This window comes from Triturus cristatus, chromosome 7 (genome assembly GCF_964204655.1).
Source record: "Triturus cristatus chromosome 7, aTriCri1.1, whole genome shotgun sequence".
NCBI classification, from domain to species: domain Eukaryota; kingdom Metazoa; phylum Chordata; class Amphibia; order Caudata; family Salamandridae; genus Triturus; species Triturus cristatus.
The window spans coordinates 1,746,806,831-1,746,830,031 of record NC_140590.1 but is presented as its reverse complement, the minus strand read 5'-3'; the positions used below and the strand labels follow the sequence as shown (position 1 = coordinate 1,746,830,031).

At 44.1% G+C, this 23,201-nt stretch overlaps 2 protein-coding genes across 2 annotated transcripts in view; one reads left to right on the top strand and one right to left on the bottom strand.

Annotated features, from left to right (window-relative positions):
* LOC146812984 (killer cell lectin-like receptor subfamily B member 1B allele A) overlaps positions 1–23,201 on the bottom strand; it is an 866,152-nt gene that overhangs the window by 788,938 nt on the left and 54,013 nt on the right. The window lies entirely within an intron of this gene.
* LOC146812985 (uncharacterized) overlaps positions 12,938–23,201 on the top strand; it is a 63,483-nt gene continuing 53,219 nt past the window's right edge. The window contains exons 1-5 of the mRNA XM_085615238.1: positions 12,938–13,045; positions 16,200–16,306; positions 17,015–17,180; positions 17,548–17,776; positions 18,144–18,245. Of these exons, the coding sequence (XP_085471364.1) occupies positions 12,938–13,045; positions 16,200–16,306; positions 17,015–17,180; positions 17,548–17,776; positions 18,144–18,245 (712 nt within the window). The remainder of the gene's footprint in view (positions 13,046–16,199; positions 16,307–17,014; positions 17,181–17,547; positions 17,777–18,143; positions 18,246–23,201) is intronic.

Sequence of the window (23,201 nt, the reverse complement as noted above, 5' to 3'; positions counted from 1 at the left end):
CTAGACATGCATTTTAAGGAACTGTTTTAATAAAAAAATATTATTTGGGTATCCTGTAACTTATATTAAAATAGCTACTTTTTTGCTAAGACGCATTGCATATTATTTATCTTTATTTATAAATATCTGATGGTCCTTAATTTGATATCTAGCACAATTCCTTCCGCCTGGCACAGACTCGTTACAGGCTTCCAATAACACCTTCTCGTTTGTCCCAAACGGCCTATTACAATGCCAACTAACACTGTCTGTTCGCCTTTCATTGTTCTCAATGTGAGCTTTTTTGGCGGTAAGGGAAACCAGTGCTACAGTATTGGGGTGTCTTTCATAGATTCACATGCTTTAATTTCCCCCGTCGTCAAAGTGGGAGTCCCACGGTACATAAAAAAGGCAATAAGCCTCATCTATTTAAATATGTAAAAATATATATTAATAAAATACATATATAAATAAACATTATATATTTCAAAATAACATACAAACTCGAAAGTACCATAGGATAAGATTGACACATAGGAATGGATTGAAAAAGAAAGCACTTTACTGACATAACCAGGTCGTTTTTATAGTACAATTACAAGACAATCTTGCACCAACACACTCTGTAACCTTCTCCTCAGAGGCTCTGGCCCTCCGATTTTCTAACGCACGTCGTGTGAAGGGAGTCTCCCTGAGCTCTGCTCATTTTTTTTCCACAGATTTTGTATATCTTCAACTTTTCCTGATGTCTTCAAGTAAGAAGTCTCTTTTCCGTCCTTGCGCTTCTTGTGGCAAGTAGAGTCTCTATTCAGAGGACCCACACGAGAAGTGTATATACTGCCTTTACCCTGAACATCTGGTAGGAAACTCCATAATTTGCAGGACTTTTTCTCAGAAGACTATAAAGGATAGAGAGGGCCGCCTCCTTCTGTGGCTACAGATGTTGAAAGTCTCATATAATCCTCTCTCTGACGGCGAAAGTGTGGCTTCTGGACGCACTGGAGCCTCCTCTAAGCATAGCAGTGTGCATGACTTGCCCTCCCCCTTTCTTAAAAAGAGAAAGCTTCATGTTTTGGAGGTTGCTTAAGTGCCAATACACTATGCTGCTACGCCCACACCCCCGAGATTACACCCTCAGGCGTCTGTGGCTCTCCCAGCGCATGTTTCCTCTCATAAACGTGCCAGACCGTCACCGGTCCCTCCGTTGTGTAAATCTGCAGCTTCTACTACTTTGTCGACGACGGTAACGACGGATTTCAGCAGGTTCCCTATGCCGTCGACGGCGGCTTCGTCGACGCTATCTTTGTCGACGTTGGTTTTTGTCTTCTTGAAAGCTGTCTTGTCGACGATTCCTATATCTTCATCGACAACCAAGAAACCTGTGGCTGTCCCGTTAACATCTAAATCTTCATCGACGATCTTGAAGAATATATCCTCCTCATGGTCGACGGTGTCTGAGGGTTCGTCAACGGCAGCTTCGTCGAAGGCGGCTTTGTCGACCGCTGCTTCGTCGACGCTGGTGGCTTCGTCGACAGTGGTGGCTTAGTTGACGGTGGTGGGTTTGTCCACAGTGGCTTCGTCGGCGGCGTTGTCTCTTTCGTTGACGGCAGGTCTCTCGTCCACGACAAATTTTTCATCTCTTCCATTGGTGCCTGTTTCTACGCCTGCTGCTGTCGACGATTCATTTCTGCGGCGTCCTCACGCTGTTTTGGATTACATTACAGTGCCACCAGCCACTCAACCACCGCCACAACTGTTTCCTTCTGCCAATGAGGATGATTCTGCCTCGGATGATGACATACATACAACATTCCGGGCTGTTCTCAGTCCATCTGACCTTTTCATAAAATGTCAAGATTTTGACGATGAGGACCAGGATTACCATTATTCTCAGCAGCAAGAGGAGGAACCTCCTGCGCAGATTACGATGGCACAGTTGCATTATCCCTCATTTTTAATCTCAAATTTATGCTGGAGGATTACAACCGCCGGTTCACATTTTCTTTCCACGGCTCTCAACGAGAATCGCCTCCGAATACTCCAGCTCCTCCGCGGCCGCCGGTGGAACCAACACAATCTGTCCCTTTACAAGTACCTCCTACAGAGGGTGACGCTGACATCCTTCCGCTTACAGAAGACGGTGAACTCCTGGGTGACGATGATGATGATACTATGGCTGACTGGGACCATTTCCAGATCTATTCGCCGGCTCCGCCTCCATGGTCACCAGTGAATTCTCCTCCTGTTGATATTACAGGTTTCCATCAATTGATGAAAAGGGCTGCACAGCGTTTTCATCTCCCAATGGTAGTGAGAGAGGAGGATTGCTTTCGATATGATTTTAAATCTCAGCCGCAGAAGCATGTTCGGGCTGTGCCCATAGTTGATTTCATCTGGAACAAGGGTATGAAATTGATGAAAACACCAAATACAATTCCTGCAGTTCTCACGTGGTTTGAGAAAAAATATAAGGCTCCAGACTCTTCTCCTGCTTGCCTGGTATCCCAGGCAAAGACGGATTTTGTGATCACCCAGGCGGCACAACGTCGCTCAAAGAATCACTCTTCTCTGCTTACCTCTCCACCTGACCTTGATGGTAGTCGCTTGGATGCCATTTGAAAAAAAAATTCAACCAAGGCCTCTAGAACTGTCAGAGCAGCGAATACCCTGGCCATCTTGGGTCTATACGACCACCAAATGTTGTACGACAAGGCTGCTTTCATTAACCTCATCCCAGAGCACTCTAGAGAGGACGCTCTCAATATTCGTCAGGAGGGAGAAAGAGCATCTTCAGAGATCATCGATTGCTCTGTGGATATTGCCTCAACTGCTTTTCGCCAGCTAGCTGGGGCAGCTGTTCTAAGGATGCAGGGATGGCTTCGCACTACTTGTTTTCGCCATGAATTCCATGCGAAAATCCTTGACATGCCCTTTGATGGGGAGTTGCTGTTTTGCCAGCACGTAGATGAGGCGCTCCAAACAATAAAAAAGGACACAGAAACAGCTCGTTCCCTTTGGCACGCTGCAGTTTAAAACACAGCCTTTTCGGGGTGCTTGTGGACGCAGCACCACCTCCTCCTTTTGTGGCAGATCAACACAATACCGCTCATACAATCAAGGAAATCAGCGTTTTTCCTCCCAGAGTCCACAGTCTTATCGACAACAGACTAAAGGCCCCCCCTATCAGAGTTGGAGGACGAATCTCGAAATTATTTTTAAATTGGTCACTAAGAACTTCAGAACGTTTGGTATTGGACATTGTTTCAAAAGGCCATGCTCTGGAATTTGTAAAATTCCCTCGGAACAGCCCCCCAATCAGTCCTCCTCCCGCTCATCACAAGGAGCTTTTCCATCAGATAAAACTCATTTTGTCCATCGAAGTGGTTCCAAAGACTCACAAGGGGCTGGGTTTCTATTCACGTTTTTTCCTCGTGCTAAAGAAGTCTGGAGAGTGGCGCCCTATCCTCTACCTGAGGGCTCTGAACAAGTTTCTAAAGGATCAGACTTTACGCATCCTTACACTGAGGGAAATTATCCAGCTCCTCTCTCAACGACTTTATGTCAACAATCGATCTACAGGATGCCTATTTCCATTTCCCAATTCTACCACGCCACAGAAAATACCTGCGCTTGCGTGTAGGCCACATAGACTTTCAATTCAGAGTCATGCACTTTGGTCTCCGCTACGCCCCCTGGGTCTTTACGAAGGTCCTCGCCCCGGTGGTGGCCTATCTACGATTACGGCGCATTAAAATCTTCCCATAGTTTGACGATTGTCTCATCAAGTTTCAGTCTTACCATCAGGCATCCTTAGACACTCAGTTTTGTCGGACTCTGTTCTACTCTCTGGGAATGTCAGTCAACACACAAAAAATAAGTTCACGCCAGCTCTTCACACAGCTTTCATAGGCGCTACTCTCAATACCTCCATGGCCATGGCTTTTGTTTCTGACGACCGGCAGAAACGGATCCTGCAGCTCGCAGCTCACATCAGATCAAAGCTGTCTCTTTCAGTCCGCATCTTGAAGTCCTTTCTGTGGATGGCGTCCTCCTGCATTTCTTTGATCCCGCATTGCAGACTGAAGAGACGTCCAATTCAGTAAGAACTGGACAAGCAGTGGCGCCGTGTCTCCGGTTAATTCAATGACCGTATATTCGTAACCTCTCTCATCGAACAAGCTCTGCGCTGGTGGACGCAACCTCGCAGATGTCACTTCTTTCTTGGCTAAGGCTCCAGAACTCGTCCTTACCACATATGCCTCCCTGGAAGGGTGGGGCGGTCACCTTCTAGTATTGTCCATCAAAGGCAAGTGCAATCTGTCCCAACGTTCTTGGCACATCAACAGGCTAGAACTGATGGCGACATTCCGTGCACTCAAATTGTTCCAACTTCTGCGGCAAGAGCAATCAGTGCTCATTCAAACGTACAACACCACCAGCATGCACTAAACAAGCAGGGCGGTACCAAATCGCTGATGCTTTCCCAGCTATTTCAGAAGATCTGGGTTTGGTCCATACTCCATCAGATCACGCTCACAGCCGACCACCTACCAGACCTTTCCAACATTCTGGCTGATTCTCTCAGCCGGTCCACGTCATAGACCCACGAGTGGGAGTTGCATTAGCCGACTCTGGACTTCGTCTACAGCCTCTCGTGTCACCCGTGCTTGGATCTCTTTTCAACTCCACAGAACAGCAAATGCCAGCATTACACAAGTTGGCTTACCCACAGCGGGTCGTGCGGGAATGCACTTTAGATGGACTGGTGCAAGATATTGGCCTACGCTTTTCCGCCAATCCCGCTGGTACCTCGAGTGTTGTGGAAAATGCGGAGACAGCCATGTCACATTCTCCTGATTGCTCCCCGGTGGCCTCGGCAGGCATGGTTCTCAGAGTTACTGCTCCTCTCACAATGCGAGCCCATCCTTCTTTGCCCCCGGCCGTACCTTCTCACGATTATCAACGTTCGTATCTGCCATCCGAATCCCAGTTTGCTCAAATTGTCAGCCTGGAACCTGAGTGCCTTGAATTTGTTGACTTAAATATTTTGCCTGCCTGCAGAGAGGTTCTTGCCAGGGCGCGTGCGTCTTCAACGGTGAATACCTACAAACTAAAGTGGAAACACTTCTGCCATTGGTGTTCGTCTGCTAACATCCACCCAGTGCATGCCTCTCCGGCACAAAATCTGCCTTTCTTTTTGCATTTGGCACAGTCTGGACTTTCTCATTCCAGTGAATGAACAGTTCTATAAGGGATAGTTCCGGATGTTTCCACCCATTCGGACTCCTCCACCCACATGGCGTCTTAAGATCGTATTGGAGCAATTTATGAATGCGCCCTTTGAGACAATCCACTCAGCAGATTTTAAATTCTTAATCTGGATGGTTGCCCTCCTGCTTGCTCTGACTTCCTCACGTCGAGTGAGTGACATTCACGATTTCACAAACCAGCCTCCTTTCCTCCAATTTAAATCAGACTGTGTTATCCTTCGAACAAACCCAGCTTTTATGCCGAAGGTGCCATCCGACTTTCATCTTAATGAGCCTGTGATTTTAAAAACCCTTTTTTTCTCATCCACAATATCCAGCGGAACAGAGTCTGCATTCTTTGGACTTAAAGAGGTGCCTCAACTTTTATATTAGCAGAACGGCACCCTTTCGCCAATCTGACTTACTGTTCGTTGCCTAAGGGCAAACCTGTAAGGGACATTCTGTTACCAAACAAACAATTGCACGTTGGATTTCTTCAGCGATATTTTTATGCCATCAGAATGCTGGCAAGCCTCTTCCATCATGAGTGAGGGCGCATTCTACAAGGGCGATGTCCTCCACAACTGCCTTATTCGCTGGTGTGCCCATTCATCAGATCTGCCGGGCAGCTACGTGGTCAAGCAGGCACACTTTCACAAGGCACTACTGCCTGGAGGCAATCAACGAAACCGATACAGCAGTGGGCCAAGCAGTTCTTCGTAATCTTTTATAATAAAGTGAGCCTCTGTTACTTCCCTCCTCCTTGGGTTGTTATCAGTTTTGTGATTCTATGATGCTATGTCATTGTATTTCATGCAGCTTTGATACTGCAACTTCATGGTTCCGGATTACTGTTCACTAGTCTATTCAAGCATGTGAATCTATGAAAGACACCTCAATACTGGAGAAGAACAAATGTTACTTATATGTAAACTGTGGTTCTCCAGTATTGTTGTCTATCACAGATTCACATGCGACCCACCCTCCTCCCCTCAGAGGCTCTCTTCTCCTCCTAAGACTCTTTTGTCACTCTTGTGCTACTAAAATCTGAGGGCCGGAGCCTCTGAGGAGAAGGTTCTAGAGGGTGTTTGCTCCTGATTGCCTGAAGTTTGGACTATAAAAACTTCATGGATATATCAGTAAAGTGATTTCTTTTTCAATCCATTCCTATGTGTCAATCTTCTCCTATGGTACTTTTGAGTTTGTATGTTATTTTTAAATATATGTTTATTTATATATGTATTTCATTCTTATATATTTATATAGATGAGGCTTATTGCTTTTTTTATGTACCGTGGGACTCCCACTTCGACGACGGGGAATATTCAAGCATATGAATCTATGAAAGACTGCAATACTGGAGAACCACAGTTTACAGGTAAGTAACATTTGTTCTTCAGCCATGCACCCTGTGGTGGCCACATCGAGGTGCCTGCGATGGTGAACAGGAATCCACAGGGGGGCCCCATATTTGTGTTCACCCTTGGTCTCCAACCAGAGGCCGTCAACCCAAGTAATCAATGCTGGTTCCCCCCCTTACTCCATTTCAGACAGCCTTTTGGTGTCACAAACGTCGTCACGGAAAGGTGGTTGAAAACACAACATTTTAATCGCAAGGGAGGATATGCATGCCTTTGATTTTGTATGCTAAATTCCAAATGACCAACAGACTCTCCAAGCCCGTCAAAAGCCAGCCGCAAAAACTTTCATGTTTAATTTATGACTGCCTCCATTGGAATAAGCAGTTCACAAACTAAAACGACCAGCCTGTTACGATGTGGCCATTAAGGCTCCGACCCTTGTTCGTAGCCCTTTAAGGCCAATTTGTAATTGGTCAATATTTTTTATTTTATTTTTTAAATTACATTTTTTAACACATAGATATATTGTAAATATTGCTTCTATTACATGGCATGATAACCAAATCCCTGTTAAAAAATATGGGTTACATGAATCAACTTTTTTGTACACATATTTTAATTACTTACATATGTTTGAGTATGTTTAGAGATAAGTATTACAATTTTTATATTTATTTCCTATTTCACATGCCTACTTTGTTAATGCTTTGTGCTTTTGCTTTTTCAAATAGATGGCAGTTTGGTTTACAATGGTAGAGGAAAAAGCACAAAAGTGATCAATGGTGTAGAAGCAGCAAAAATAATTTTTTTTGAATTTCATTCCTCCTGTATTGGTGGCCATACTGGGATCAATAAAACTTCAAAAAGTATTACCAGCAGATTTTATTGGCCAAATAGGACCGTTGATATTGAACAATGGGTGAGTTAGGATTTTTTTTTTTTTTATTTTTTTTTTTTACAAACAGTTGCATCATCAGAAATGTCTCATAAATACACAATGCTTTGGCAATACATCCATAATGTCTTCAGAAGCATAGTCGCCATAAAAATATACACTTTCTCAACATGGCAGTAACTCAGTGAGACCTTCGAGGGCCAAGTAGCAAAAGTACTGTACTAAATGACACCACCCTCACTGTAATCATCAATTAGAACCACGTAGGTCAGCCTCCTAATATTTTTTCACAGTACACCTTCCAGTTTACTATCCACAGTGGGGTGCGGCCGACACCAGAGAACACAGCATCTCCTCATCTCTGTGCTCCAGTACTCTTCCATACCCATACACGCAGCCTCCGGCCTTCTAGTGTGACAACCCTCCTGTCTTCGGTCCCAATGCCACCTGCGCATACTCAAGCAAATAACAGGTCAAGGGGGGGGCCCATATTTTTCGCGGCCCAGAAGCACTAGGCAATAACTCAGAGTATGTATCAAGCTGCTCTCGGCATGTCACAAGATCAGTAGTCCAATCCTTGAATTTCGGGGCTCGGCCCCTGCTCCATCGACAAGCCACCCTCCTCTTTGCCATGAAGAGCCCCATTGCCACATATTTCCTATGTGCTGGCTGTATCGGCCTGACATACCCAAGCAACGCCATCAATGGTGTGGGGTCAACCTGCGTATGCACCATATGAATCAGCTCCTCGAAGACCTGTCGCCAATAGGCATTTACCTCTGTCCACACCCACGCCAGGTGCAGAAAATCCGCCCCAGGGTCCCCACATCTTGCACAGCTATCCGTCTCTCTCAGCCGATACCTATACATTTCAACCTGTGTGTATTATAGTCTATGCAGGTAATGGTAGTGTATAATTCGGAGTCTACTGCTGGCCACCACTCTTTTAGTCTGCAGACAGCAATACTCCCACTGCTCATCTGAAAGCTTCTCAGTAAGCTCGGCATCCCATCGTGCACGAGAGAGCGGGTCAGCAATTTCCCTTTGAGTGTGTACTGTTCTGTAAATTAATGAGACCAATCGTGTGGCCGTCTTGCACTTCAACATTAACTGCAGCGAAGCACACGCCACTGGTTCACTCGGGAAGTTCGGAGTAATAGCTCGAATCCCCTGTCTCAACCTGATATACAGAAAAAGATCAAGTGGGGTTTGGTGCGGACCCCGCAATATCTGACCTGCAGTGCAAAACCTTCCCTCGTGATACAAGTCCCCCCAGTTCTGAATATTCATTCGTTCCCTGAACTTATGGAACAGTGTCTCCTGCAGTAAAGGCATATATTGGTGCTACGTGAGTGGCAACAAAGCCGCGTACTGCATGGGTGTCTGTAAAATGCGCCCAATTTGACGCCAAGCCTCGATCGTGCAAGTGACCGTATTTGGTGTCTTATCCCTAGGTGCAACCGGTTCAAATAGCACTCCATCTATTGGTATCGGATGTGCGAGCCAATGCTCAGCCAACACCTGTGGCATATACTTGGGCTGTGTCACCCAGTACCAAGCGTAGTGGGCCTGCACGCTGAGGTAGTATAGTTCAAAGTGTGGCACCCCAAATCCTCCTTGTGAGTATGGCCTAGTAAGCACCTCCCACTGCAGCCTCTGCTGCCGACCTCCCCAGACCAGTCGCATTACCTCCGACCTGAGCGTCGCAAAGAAATTTCTCCCTGGATAAAACGGGATATTTAGAAATAAGTAGAGTAATTGAGGCAGGAGCACCATTTTAATCAAAGAGACCGGCCCCCCCAAGGACAAGGGGAGCGCGACCCATCGGGTCACACAGTCTGGAATTCTTGTTATTGCAGTACCATAATTCAATCTCAAAAGCTCGTCTTTGTCCCTCGTCACTCTTATCCCCAAATAGCGCAGCTCCTCATCACACCACTCCAAGGGGTAATCCAACATAAATGTATGCGTTGCCTGCGTTAGTGGGAATATACTGGATTTGTTCCAGTTGATATGAATCCCCGACAGCTTCCCTAACACTAGAAACTCCCGCAGTATCGGGTTCAAATTATCGTGAGGATTCCGGATATATAATGTAATATTGTCATATCGTCTGCGTATAAGGATATAAGGATCTGCCGCAGATTGCATCTCAATACCTTAACATTATGATGGTTCCGCAGTTTCGCTGCTAGCGGTTCGACTGCAATGGCAAAGAGAAGTGGAGAGAGTGGACACCCCTGTCGGGTACCCCTCGTGATGGTAAGTGGCGGCGACGCGTGTCCATTTATAAGTATCTTGGCTACTGGTACATTATACAGTAGTCTGATCCAGGACAAAAATAGGGGGTGAAAGCCCATTCGTAGCATTACTCAAAATATATAATCACACTCTACCAAATTGCACGCTTTAGTGGCGTCAAGGAAAACGGCCGCTAGAGGCAAGTCAGGTGAGACATTGATAAGAATCGCAAACAGTGTCCGTAAGTTATGAGATGTTGCCCTTCCCGGCACAAAGCCAGACCGGTCCAGGAGTTCCAAATTTTCCAGGAGCAAATTCAGCCGATTGGCAATTAATTTGGCTAGTATTTTAGCATCGCAATTTAGGAGGGATATTGGTCTATAGGAATTACATGGCCGCGGCAATTTCCCCGGCTTCAGCAGCGAGACTATAAGTGCTTCCCTCATAGACGCAGGAAGGGTGCCCACCTCCAGCGATTCCTAGTAGACTTCTCTCAGAACGGGGGCCATAATATCTATATACGTCTTATAAAATTCAATAGGGATGCCATCCGTTCCAGTGGCTTTCCAGGATTGCATACCCATAAAAGCTTCCCGAACCTCGTCCAACTCAAACGGTGAACATAAAAACTCTCTTTGCACATCACTAAGCCACCCCAGCGCCACATCCCCCTATAAACGCTCCAGATCTAACTCATCCTTTCTGGTGGTGGTATACAATTGCCCGTAATGCTTCGTGATTGCGCTAAGAATGTTAGCTGTATCCCGGTACACCTCACCCTCAAGTTCTTCAATCTCCAGGATATAATTTTAATAGCGAGGTTTCCTAACTGAGGTTGCCATGAACCTCCCCGGTCTGTCACCCTCTCCATAGCAGCGGGCCCTCCAGTATTTCCCTCGAAAGCGTGTCTCCCTTTCCGCTGTAGCCATATATTCCGTGAGTGTGTCTCTGAAACGTGCTTGAATCGTGGCCGATGGTTTTTGAGCCATCTCCTCCTCCATCCATTTTAGCTCCCTCTCCTGCCTGTTTAATGTGTTAGTGAGATCCTTCAGCACCCCGAACCCCTTGGACATGCAGAACCCTTGCATCGTTACTTTAAACGTCTTCCCAAATAATTTCTACACTGTCGAATGAGCCTTTATTACGGGCAAAGAAGTCCTGTATTTCCTCCAGCAATTCCTCACCGGAAGACCTCATCCAGCAGCATGGTGGCCTGCAACCGCCAGGCACCTCTCGGCACCCTGAGGTCCGTGGAGGACAGCGTGAGAAGAACTGGGGCATGATCAGAGTATGTTCTGGCCCGATGTTACACCTTCGCACGGGGCCAAGCCCCCTAGACACCAACCAATAATCAAGTCTCGCCCATGAGGCTGCCTTCGCCGTGTAATGTGTGCCTTCTTGCAAGCCCGGTTGTACATGCCTCCAAGCGTCTAACAATTGATATGCATCAATTGTGTCCCTGAGGACCCCAGCCGCCTTGTTGTAATGGTGTGAAGGCCGGGTGCGATCTATCACACCCTGGATTATAGGTGACGTTGAAGTCCCCACCCCAAATAATGTGTTGGGAGCCCGTCTCAATTATCTTGGCCCAAAGCGCAGTGAAAAACAACGGGTCATCCACATTTGGCCCATAACAACAGGCCAGTGTAACCGGCAGCGAGCACAATCTCCCCCACGATATACAATATCGCCCTTGTGCATCCCCGACTGAACCCACGAGAAGAAAGGGCACCTGTCTTTTTATAAGTATAGCCGTCCCACGCGCATAAGAAGAATAGGAGGAGAAAATCCTGTGTTCTGCCCACTTGGTGGCAAAGCTTCCAGCCCCCTGTGGAGTAAAATGTGTTTCCTGTAACATGGCAATGTGTGTGTGATGCCTGTCTAGATACGCAAGCAATTGTCGCCTCTTCCGCGCGTCCCCCAGCCCCCGAACATTCCATGTGACAATATTCAAACTGCCTACCGTACAATCAGCCATACTCCTGATCAACATACATGCCCCCAAGTATTATTCCAGCATGGTAGGGTGACATAGGCTCTTTGACAATCCGAGATGCACAACTTTGAACTCAGCCAAAATTCTCCCTAGACCATGTCCATTAGCATCCTTCTTGGAGGTAAACATATTGTAACCATTAACTTCCCCATTGGTTCCCACCCCATCCCACTGAAGCAGCCCCAACTTGCCAGCAATGTAGTCGCCCCCTGCCCTCCCCAATCCCAACATGACAATCGTATATGCCACAACACCCATCTCGGATGCGTAGCGAACCGCCCCAGGGTAATACCCGCTGGGGGCTTCCACTAGGTAGACGCACAATCACCTCTCGCCCCCAAAACAAGCAGAAGCTCCCCCCCAAGGAAACATTTGGGCTCCAGGGGCCAGAGGGGTGCCCGGCACTCAAGATCATTTGCTCGCTTAGATCAGCAGGTAGCAATAGTACTCAGCCTCAGTCTCGATGGTTGCCACTTCGATAACAGTGTACATCAAGTCTCGAGGGTGACCCCTTCGGGTCCGTTTGCAGTAGGCTCCAGGTAGTCCTCTGCCTCTCTCTCCGACATCAACCGCTTTGCAGCTGGACCTCCGCCACCAGTACGATTCGATCTTTTCAGGTGCTTGAGAAAGTCTTCCACCTGATTCGGCGCGGTGAAAAAGTGCTGTTTTCCCTGATATGTCACCCTGAGGCTCGCCGGAAAGAGCAACGCATAGTCAATTTGTGCCTTTCGCAGTTTAGCCTTGACCTCCATAAATGTATGCCTCTCCTCTTGTACCATGGGCGTAAAGTTAGGATATATGGAAAAGGAATTCCCATCATACGTCAGAGTCTGTTTGCCTCTGGTAGCGCGCAGAGTCACATCGCGGTCTCTGTAGTTTAATAGTCTCGCAATAATCGGACGCGGACTCCCCCCGGCGGCGGCCGCGGGCCAAGAGCTCTATGGGCACGTTCTACAATGAACTGGCTGGAGAATGCTTCCGTGGCAACCAAGGATAAAAGAAGCTTTTCTATATATTCCTCCATCCGTCCAACATTGGTGGATTCCGGATTTCCCAGTACGCGTATATTGTTGCGCCGACTGCGCACTTCCAAGTCCTCATTCTTTGCAGCAATTACCCTCAACAGATTATCCAACCGGGCAAGCCGCGTGGCATGGCTGGAGGTCACATTATCCACGTCTGATATGCGCCGTTTCGCTTCTATTAGCCTTTCCTCATGCCCTTCGAGTTTGTGGACTATGGCATCCATTCTGGTCGACATGCGGTCTACCTTCTCAACAACTGTGGCGAAGCCATGGCGGATCTCCTGCAGGATACTTTGGACGTCTGTATCTGGTGCCGCAGCTCCTTCCTGCGCCCCATTCCGTCCCTCGTGGGGTGGACCTGTTTGTGGGGCCTGTGTTCCGCGCCGCGCAGTCTCAAAATTCAGTTTCGGTTGCCTGGCATCTGTCTTCCCCATACTGTCTCTGTATCGGTGATATAGGCCTAGCGTCGACCCACACCTACCTCACCATGCACCAGGTCACACGCCTGTCTCCCGTCCAGCAGCCTCTCCCTGCTTCTCATTAAACTCTCCAGTCCTTGCTGCGCTCTTCGTTCTCCGCTCACGCTAGTATCTCAGCCCTCCTGGCAATCCGCTCTGATATCGCCCCTCGGTGATATAATCGCAGGTCAGCTCTTCGGGTCTCCAAGCTGCGTGGCGAACCCTGCTCCCAACGGTCACCCTTTCAGATCCGCTGCCACCTCAGCACTATCTCCGCCTTTGAGAATCCAGATCCCGCTCCCATGCGGGCTGCACCGGTGAACGCGGGTGTCTGAAGCGTGTGATGCCAATCAATGTCTGTGAAATCGTTTCCCTTCCGCAGTTAAGGCAGTGACCCCAGCAGCGCATACATCCCAGACTCCTTGTTGAAAGCAGCCCGTTATTATCGGGGGTCCCCACAGGTCCGCAGCTCAATGTCTTCAAATGCCCCGTCTCACAAGTCGCTCCCCATCTCCGAACTGCTCCCGGGTCTCAGCTCTGCCCTGTACCGGTACTCGACTCTGCAGCTGCGGGGGGCGGGGGGGGCTCCTTCTCCGCCCGCACGTCCTTTGATCTCCGCACCTCAGCCGCTTCCCAGCACCGATCGCGTGACGGGTCCCCTGCTATTCTGGTCCTCCCTTCTCCTTGCCCGGGTGTGCCAGCAACTCCTCCCTCACTCTCGAATATCCACAATAGCCACCGTCTGGGTGCAAGCCCGCACCGATGTCCTCCGCCTCGGGAATGTCCGGCGTACAGGGAGCTCCCCGAGGCCTAATGCCTCGTGTGCAGCCCCGGCCTCAAGTACTCCCGGCAGCCGTCCGCAGTCCTCCGTGTATTCACCCGCAGTGTCCCTGCCTCACCTCCTGGCCGTCTAACTTCGGATGTCGCGGACCAAACTTCACCTGAATTTCATCAAGGCTGCCTGAAGGGTTCCCGCTGCTTTTGAGAAAGTCTAAACCTGCCGCATCAGCATTCGAGCAGGATAGTTTAAGGATGAAAGTACCGGGCTACGGGAACTTCACTGTAGAGCGGCCATTCCGTTTGCACACCACCTAGTGCCCCCCGTGAGTTAGGAATTTTCTAGTCATTCAACAATAATTTTTTGGAGAACAAAAATTCATACTAGAATTAATGTCGTATATGGCATTTGTAATAATGTATTATTCTAAAAGAATTTCACAATTTACAGTAGCTGTTTTTTATCTAAAACAAGGGTTTTTTGCCACATACATTAATTTTTGGGGATATTGAGTAATTCTAATGCATATTTATTTAAGAGTGCTGCCTTAATTTGAAAGTGTAATTAAGTGATTTTTAAGGAATCTAACAACTATACCATTGTGTATACCATTTTAAACACGCTGTATGTTAAGGATATTTTGTTTTAAAATTTAATGATTTTGCAGTTGTTCTTGAAATAATTAAATTTTTCAAAAATAAGTGAGGCAGGTACTGTAAGTTTGAGGGTTTTATATTTTCAAAAATACTACGTACACTTATTAGAGATCATAAGTCAAAAAGTTTTTGTTCATTTGTTATTTGTTCAAACGATTTGGGAATTTTTATTTAATAGATTTCTATTGATTTATAGATAAAGGAGTGTGATACTTGCCAAAAAGAACAACCTGCACTCCAGATTTCAGCTGAATTAAAACCAATTAAAGTAGGTACTATATGTGTTATTTATTTCTTTGTGACCTTTACTGTATGTATGATTTATAATTTCAATTGATAAGGATTTACACTTTATTTAAATATTACATTTTAATGAAAGAAAAAAAAAAAAATGTATTATCTTGCTTTCAAATATGTAAATTTACAGGTCCAAGAAGTTTGGGAACTTTTAGGAGTCGATTTAATGGGACCTTTACCAACCACTCATTCCGGATACAAATACATTTTGACCGCAACTGATTATTTTTCAAAATGGGTTGAGGCATTCCCACTCAAAACAAAGAGTGCTGCCGAGGTGGCTTCCAGACTAGTTAAAATGTTCCTACGCCACGGAAGTCCAAAAAGGGTTTTATCAGACCAAGGACGTGAATTTGTAAATGAAGTGAGTGTACAATACAAACCTAAATACATTTCTAATTATTGTTATTACAAATTTTTACATTTTAATTAGGTAAAAATGTAAAAGAATAATTAATTATTTTTAAAGATTTTGATTTATAAAGGTTTAAAAAATATTATTCAGCTGTATGTTTTATGAATGTAATAACAGAAAAAAGGGTGAATGTAAAATATTTCATTAAGAAAAATCAATGTTTCTTCATTTGTTTGTCACTTACTACATTACAATTATTGAATTCTTGTTATCTAAATAATTGTAATTACATCTGTCATATCTTTCTATAATTTAAGCAAACTAAATTGTATTTTAAAAATAGCAAATATATTTTAAAAGGATATGAATTTTAAATTAACTACAGGAATTAACAATCGGTCATATTTAATTACATTTCTAGCGTAAAAATTGGTATGCACAGTTTAATTCAGTGCATGGTTGCACCCTTTGTGTCATATTCATTTGTTATTCAGTTAGGGATCAGGTCCCTACCAATTGCTAAACACTCATCGGTGCGGAACAAATTTAATTCCATGTGATGAAAGTCATGTATTTTTTTTATCCTTTTTTCTTTTTTAAACTGTGACATTTTAACTCTAATTTGCTTGTTTTTGATATTTAGGAACAAAATAGACTTTAAAATAAACAAATCAAAATAGGCAATATCATGTTATGCTGAAGTTTAATGTTTGATTTTGAACCTTGTATAGTAAAAGGCTTTCTTTATTTAATAGGTATTATTTATCTTCCCTTATTTTATGTATTGTGCTTTTAGATGTGTTTAACGAGTTTTGTCCACTATATAATAACATTCTTCTCACTTTCTTGATAATTTCTATTGTCAATTTTAACATGGTTAAATAAAATATATACGTTTTTATTTTTCAGGTTAATTTTGAGTTATCTAAACTATTAGAAATAAAACTTTCTGTGAGTGCAGCATATCACCCACAGACAAATGGTTTAGATGAGCGTACTAATGCTAACATTAAAAGGTAATGCTATTTAAGAATCTTTATTTTTAAATTCATTTAACCGGTAACTTAAAAAAAAAAAAAAATTCATTTTAATGTTCTGAATATTGACAAGATTTGGGTGCTTCTGACAAATAATTTATTTAAAAACAAAATAAAATTGTGCGTAAAAATTAAGCATGCAAAATAATAGTTATTAAGCCAATCCTACCATTGCTTGGTCGGTAATCCCTAGAAAATCGCCAATAGAATTGCAAAATTCCTTTCTGCATGTCCTTTCAGAGAGTTTCTCACCACAGGAAATGGCTGTCAAACCACTGCTATGGTAGTCCATAGCAGGGCCCCCTTACCCCCTGTCTGCCCACAATGTGGCCTGGGGCACCAACATCCCTGCACCATGTTTCGCACTAGGTGCAGGAATGTTTTTAAGCACAAGAGATAACAGTCTTCGCCATTTCTGTGACAGTCGTATGCATCAGAATGAGGGCAGCAGTACTGCGGGTCAGTGTCACTTCGTCACACTTCCTCTATTGTGCCGGTGGAACAATAGTCCCACCAGCATCTTAATTATGACCACTGTGCTGAATAACATTTTTTAAAAGTGATTTTCAATATTAAAGAATACATTACATAATTGTAACTAATTTATTTGACTAAAAAGATATCACACTTGATTATATATTGTCTGTTACAATCATGCTATGCGCTATTGTTTTTGTAATTTTGCAGCATATTGTCAAAATATGTCAACGAACATCAAAACGATTGGGATTTGTTTTTGGACCATGCATTGTTTTCGTTAAGATCGAAGCCGCATTCAACAACAAAAGTGTCCCCTTTTCAGCTAATGTATGGCCGTGAAGCCAGATTTCCGAGTGAAGTAGCAGATGATCTGGTATGATATTAGTTTTGTGTTTTGAATTAGAATAATTGTTAAACTGTTCTATTATTTTCTTAGTTCTTACACATATCTAAATTTTATGTTTCAAATATGTTGTGTATTGATACAGAGATTTACTTGCATGATATTGTTGAAGTGTTGATAACTATTAACAATTAATTATCTCTTTCCCTTTTTTGTGGAATTTCACATTGATTGTCAAAAATATTTTGTAATTATGTTTGTTAATTTTTTTTATAAATAGAGTGTTTAATTCTATTTATAAATGCATATTTTTCTTTATACATACTCATCATTTTATTTTATTGAAGAATTATTCAAAAACATTTAGACATGATTATGATTAGCACTATATACCGAGTTAGATGTTTCTTTTACAGAAGGACAGTTAGTGCTCCTGAAAAATTCCAGGCTAGGTACTAGAAAAGGAGGGGTTTTACAACATAAATTTACCGGACCATACACCATTTCAGAAATAAAAGGAAAGCGTGTTACATTGATTAATGCTTGCAACATCACTCTACGTAGAACACACAATCTGGAAATGTTGAGGCCGTATATATCAAGCGGCAGCAGCGAACCAAAGAAAGGTATGTTTTGTTTTCTCCATTTAGAGTAATTTGGATATGATTTTTTTATATATATAACATCACCCTTGATAAAGTGCACCCGCTTGGTTGTTAAGGTACTTATTTAACACACAGAACGTGAAAAAAAATTCTCAAAAAAAATTGTTATTGAACAAATGTATGTTAATTAAATGATTTTGGAATAATGTTTGTTATCAAAATGGACAGTGGTTGTTTTGGTGAATAGTGGTTGTTTTTCTAAAATGAGTTGTTACTAACTTAAACTTCACCTCCTTATTTAACATTCTTTTTTGAAAAGCGTGCATTTTGGGAAATAATTAACAATAATTAATAGTACTTTAATAAAGTTAAAAAAAATATTTTCCAGCTAGCATGACCAGTCAAGAATATCAAGAATTTCATTCAATGGAAACACTTTCAGAGGAGATTGATGTTTCTGTAGAAAAAGAAGCAACTGTACTGATCGGGGGTGAGTTTTTTTTTTATCTATTTATAATGCAATTTTCAGTTTTAAAAATGTTTATAAAACCTTGACAATCATGTTGTACTGGTTTTCAAACATGCATGTGGGTTTTAATATATTTACTATTGTAATAATTTTTCAATGCAATTTTAGAATTTAATAATTAAAAAAAAAAACAGCATGCTTTCAAAAATTCACTTTTAATACAGATTTATGTTATTACATATAAGACAGTCAAATATATTTTTCTTGTTCTTCAACTATGACCATGTAACATGAAATAATTATATTGACCCTCGAAAGCTTCTCCCTTGTTGTTTCTGTTTCCTCATTCTTCCAAGCACAAACCTCTGATCATTATCATCTCACATTTAGCTGAACAGCCTTTTAACTCATATACTATTCTCAATCGAACGGATCAGCACTCCACTATTTTTTGGAGACTTAATGATATATTTAGATGCCGAGTCCTTCCCGGCTGCTTCAATGTCTCTTTGGGCCACCAAGATGACAGTACATCGAAACAATCTATCTGTACGTCAACCCTCCATCACCACCTTCAACAACAAGACATGGTCAAGACGACTGAGGTGGACCGGCAAGCCCAATATTTCCCTTAGTTAAACCACAATTGCCGCACAATATATTGAGATCATGACGCAGGAACACACCATGTGATAAAAGTAAACTTTTTACACCTCTCAAAGCATGCATTTTGGCTTCGTGAAGAAGCACGCTATGTTTCCCACTACATAGGGTAAGATATGCGCAATTTATCTATTAAATGTATATGATGCGGAGCCTTGCTGATACAGTTAGCTCTCAGTTTCCCATCTATTGTTTTCCTTAAACTTCCTCCTCCTGACGGCATACCAAACAATGAAATCAATCAATCCAGGGTTGGCTACATCGTGACTACTCACCCGTAAGGCTTCTCAAGCGAGTGGGTAAGCAGGGGACGGTGTAGGCGCTAGTCCATCATGGACATGTTTTTAAAGTTTCTCGCGAAGATGTGGAATGAGTTTGCCAGTGTGCTATGGAGCATGAGATTGTGCCATGCTCTTGCTGTGATGAAGGAGAATCAGCGTCCTCCTGATCTGTTTTTTCTGGTGCGGTGAACCACGGCATAGGAAAGCTGTTCTGCTGTTAGTGTTCTTTGTGGGGCGTGAAAGTTTAGACAGCTTTTTAGGTATGCTGGGTTGGTGTTGTTTAGAGCTTTGTGTGCTTGGGTCAGGATATGCAAGGTGATTATAGCCTCGATAGAGAGCCAGTGGAGTGTGTGCAGGTGTTGTGATATGTGGCTGTGTTGCAGTATGTTGAGAACCGGTTTAGCGGCGGCTTTGTGGATGTTTCGTAGCTTGCGTGTGAGCATTTTGTTTATTCTGGAATAGAGTGCTTTGCTGTAGTCTAGTCTGCTGGTGACGAGTGTGTGTGTTGCCGTTTTTCTGTGCTCGATAGAGATCAAATTGAAGGTCTTCAGTAGAAGGCGGAGCATGTGAAAGAAGGAGCATGTGACTATGTTGATCTGTCAGTCTGGTTTGATCTTGGGATGTCGAAAGAATCCATGTTTAAATGCACGGTCAGAGTGGGTGGGTGGGCTAGTGAGTGTGGGGAGCCACTATGTGTCGTTACATGCCTCGGGGTGTGGCCCTATCATGAATACTTATGTTTTGTCAGTGTTGATTTATAGCCATCTTATTTTCATCCATTTTGCAACATTTTTGTGCCTTATTTTAAGTTTTGTTTGGCTTTTGTTTGGCTCCGTTGGCTTTGATGTATAGGGAGAGGATGAGGTGGGTCTTGTCTGCGTATGTGTCAATGCTGAGTCCGTATTCTAAGACGATGGTGGCGTACTGAGTTTGGACCCATTGGTGACTCTGCAGGTGGTAGATGTAGGGCCCGAGAGAAAGGGTGGAAGACTTACTTGTTGTGTTCTGCGTGATAGATCTATTAATCTATTATAGGACTTGTCCATTATCCTTGCGTCGTGTAGTGTGTGTATTATGGTGCTGCAGGATAACATGTCGAAGGCCTTTGAGATGGCCAAGAAGGATGAGGGTTACCGTTTCTCTTTATTCCTGGATGATGCAGATGTTGTTTTTTTTTTTTTTAAATGGAGGGCGATTTCTGTGATGTTGTTTTTTCTGAAGCAGGATTTGAACGGGTCGGGAATGTTGTGGTTTTTTATGAATGTGGTGAATTTGCTTTTGATTGCTTTATAAAAGACTTTTGCAGGGAACGGGATCAGGGAGATGGGTCTGTGGTTGTTAAGGTTTGGTGGGGTCCACCAAGGGCTTCTTCAGGAGGGGGCTTTTCTCGGTGTGTTTCCATTTGTCAGTGAAGGTGGCTTTCTCCAGGTAGTGGTTGATGGTGTGTTGAAGCATGGGTGTGATGGTGTTGGCGGCACTGAGCGATATTCACGCCAGCACGGACCCCGGGTCCACATACATTAGAAGCATTGGAATCTTAAATATTGTCATTTCAAACTGAAACGAAGATTGTTGCAACAGTGTTGTGTTGTTTACATATTGTCATATTTACACTCACCTCTTATTAGAAGATTTTTATCAAACAAAGATAACCAGAATAAGAATTTTCTTCCATAGGTTCCCTTATCATCATCCACAAACATGAAATATAAAGTGAGATCTCCCTACCGCATCCGGGGTCCCTCTACATGTAAAATGATTAAAATATCACATATTTTTATGGACAAGTTTTTTGGTGGCAACTTCTGACGAATTTGTTGAAGTTATTGTTGATGTTCTTGTTTTGTTGTGTAAGAAGGTGCTGGGTTTGTTTCAGAGATCTTGTGAGGGAGGAATATCGGTCAAATCGATGGTGTGTTGGTCAAATTCCGTGACGATGTGGACGAGTTTTTTGTTGTTTGGTTCGTTTGTGGGAATTCTGTTTTAAATTCCAGTATTTGTTGTTTTTATGATGAGCTGGTGGTGGGCGGTGTTGTCATATTTGAAGTTGTCTGCTTCCGTGGATTTGGAATTCAGACATGTCTTTTTGATGCGGCAACCGGTGTGCCTGGACTCATGGAGTTCGGGCTGAACAATCTGTCATTCTTGGCGTGTGCCTTGTTGTTCTGCTTGAGGGGAGCTATGGTGTTGACTCTGTTGGGGATCTATCTGTACATAGTTTTGCGGTGGTGTTTGGGTCATCGTCTTCAACGGTGGTCCTGTGGATTTCCTCCTTGAGGAGGTCAGCTGGTCTTCGTTGCTTTTGGTCCAGTATCTCTGTGGGAGCAAGTGATGGTGTCTGTGGGTGGTGGTTGTCTGGAAGGAGCAGTGGATGCATCTATGGTCTGTCCACATGAGTTTGGTGGTGAGGCTGAACGGGATGTAGTTTCTAAATATGAAGATGGGGTGAGGGTGTGTGAATGCGTGGTCTAGCGTTTTTTGTAATACATTGTAGAGGCAGATGTGCTGCCTGGTCAGTGAGCAAAGAGATTTGGGAGGGAGCTGTCTGTTGACAATGAGGTGTCTTAATGGCCTGAGTAGCAAGTGGTTTGATAGAGGAGAGAGAGCCATGATGTGCAATAGATTGTTCTTTTTGTGCATTCATGTGTGCCCTATGGAGGTGTGGGATAGGTGTGTTACTAGCAGCCAGCTGGTGTGACATGCCACTTGGAGCTATTAGTTTAACTACTGCCACTAACTCCACAATCATCACCCTCATCGCACCTATTTCTAGCCTAAGCTCATTAACAATCTGCAGAAGAGCTTCAAGTACTGTGGCACCAGTCCCTACTGGCTTAGACAAAGCTGTGATGGTGTTAGCGCTTAGGATTTTGGATTTTTGCACTAGCTACTCCCGCAGATCAGGGGCCTCGGGCAACGACGCAAACCGGTTCTAGCTGAAAATAGCAGTAGCCTCTAAATCGATTACAGGATCTCTGACCAGTTGATTATTCTTGCACTGTGTGGAGGCAATTCCCACCTGTGCTAAAACAGTATGTTTGGTCTCGCTACTAGGTTAAGTACGGCTTAGAAAAGATTTCAGAAACATAGGCGGTATTTTGTTGCAACGGGGTTGCTCATGGTCACTTCATAATGGGTTTCTCTCGACGCTAGTGGCCACAGGTAACTCAGCTACGAGAATCGCTTCACATTCTGTTATTAGGGTCTCGATTCTGTCGATCACACAATTATTACCGCTGTGCTTGGAAGTTTTCCTTGTCTTTTTAACCTTACCCATCCCACTCGATGCTCCATTTGCCCCCCCAAACCTTCCATAGCTTTACTTTTGCCCATGGTTACTCTAGCAATAAGCTAATTAAATGCTGTAAGTTGGAGTAAGAGCATGGGAAATAATGTTTGACAAGTAAAACAGTGTCACAGCAAAGTCTGTCCCAAGTATCACTACTTGAATGTCTTTAAACCATAGTGTCACTCTGAAAAATAGTATGCAGCACAAATCGGCACATTACCTTAATTTGAATCACATGGGTCCCTCCGATGGCACAGTAGCAATGTAATTGAGCTGGCCCTGCTCTTCATCTTCCTGGCTTTGACGGGTGCAGGACGGGCCCGCCCTTGTCCCGGACTTTGCCTGTGCGCGTCATTATGATGGGACTTGTTGTGCTGCCACTCGGGGCCGAGCAGGGGCTTCTGGACTTAGTAGGCCGTTCCCCTCACTGCATTGGATGGGGTCGTTGGGCTGTTCTCCTCATGACACTTGGAGGTAAGGGCCAAGGCGTTCCCGTCACGACGATACAGAATACACGCTGGCCGTTCCCCTCACAGCAAATGACTTGCGCCGATATGGCTTTGTTTTTAAGACTTTTTTCTAGTTTTGGTATAAATTTCAACTTTGGTGCAGTATGGATGGCCAGGAATGGTGTCGGACCATGTCAGTGACGGATCCCCACAATGTGTTTCTCTTCTGCTTCGGGCACGCCATCAACCCGAGACGTGCCCTGATTGTCGGGCCATGGCGCAGAAGACTTGCGGG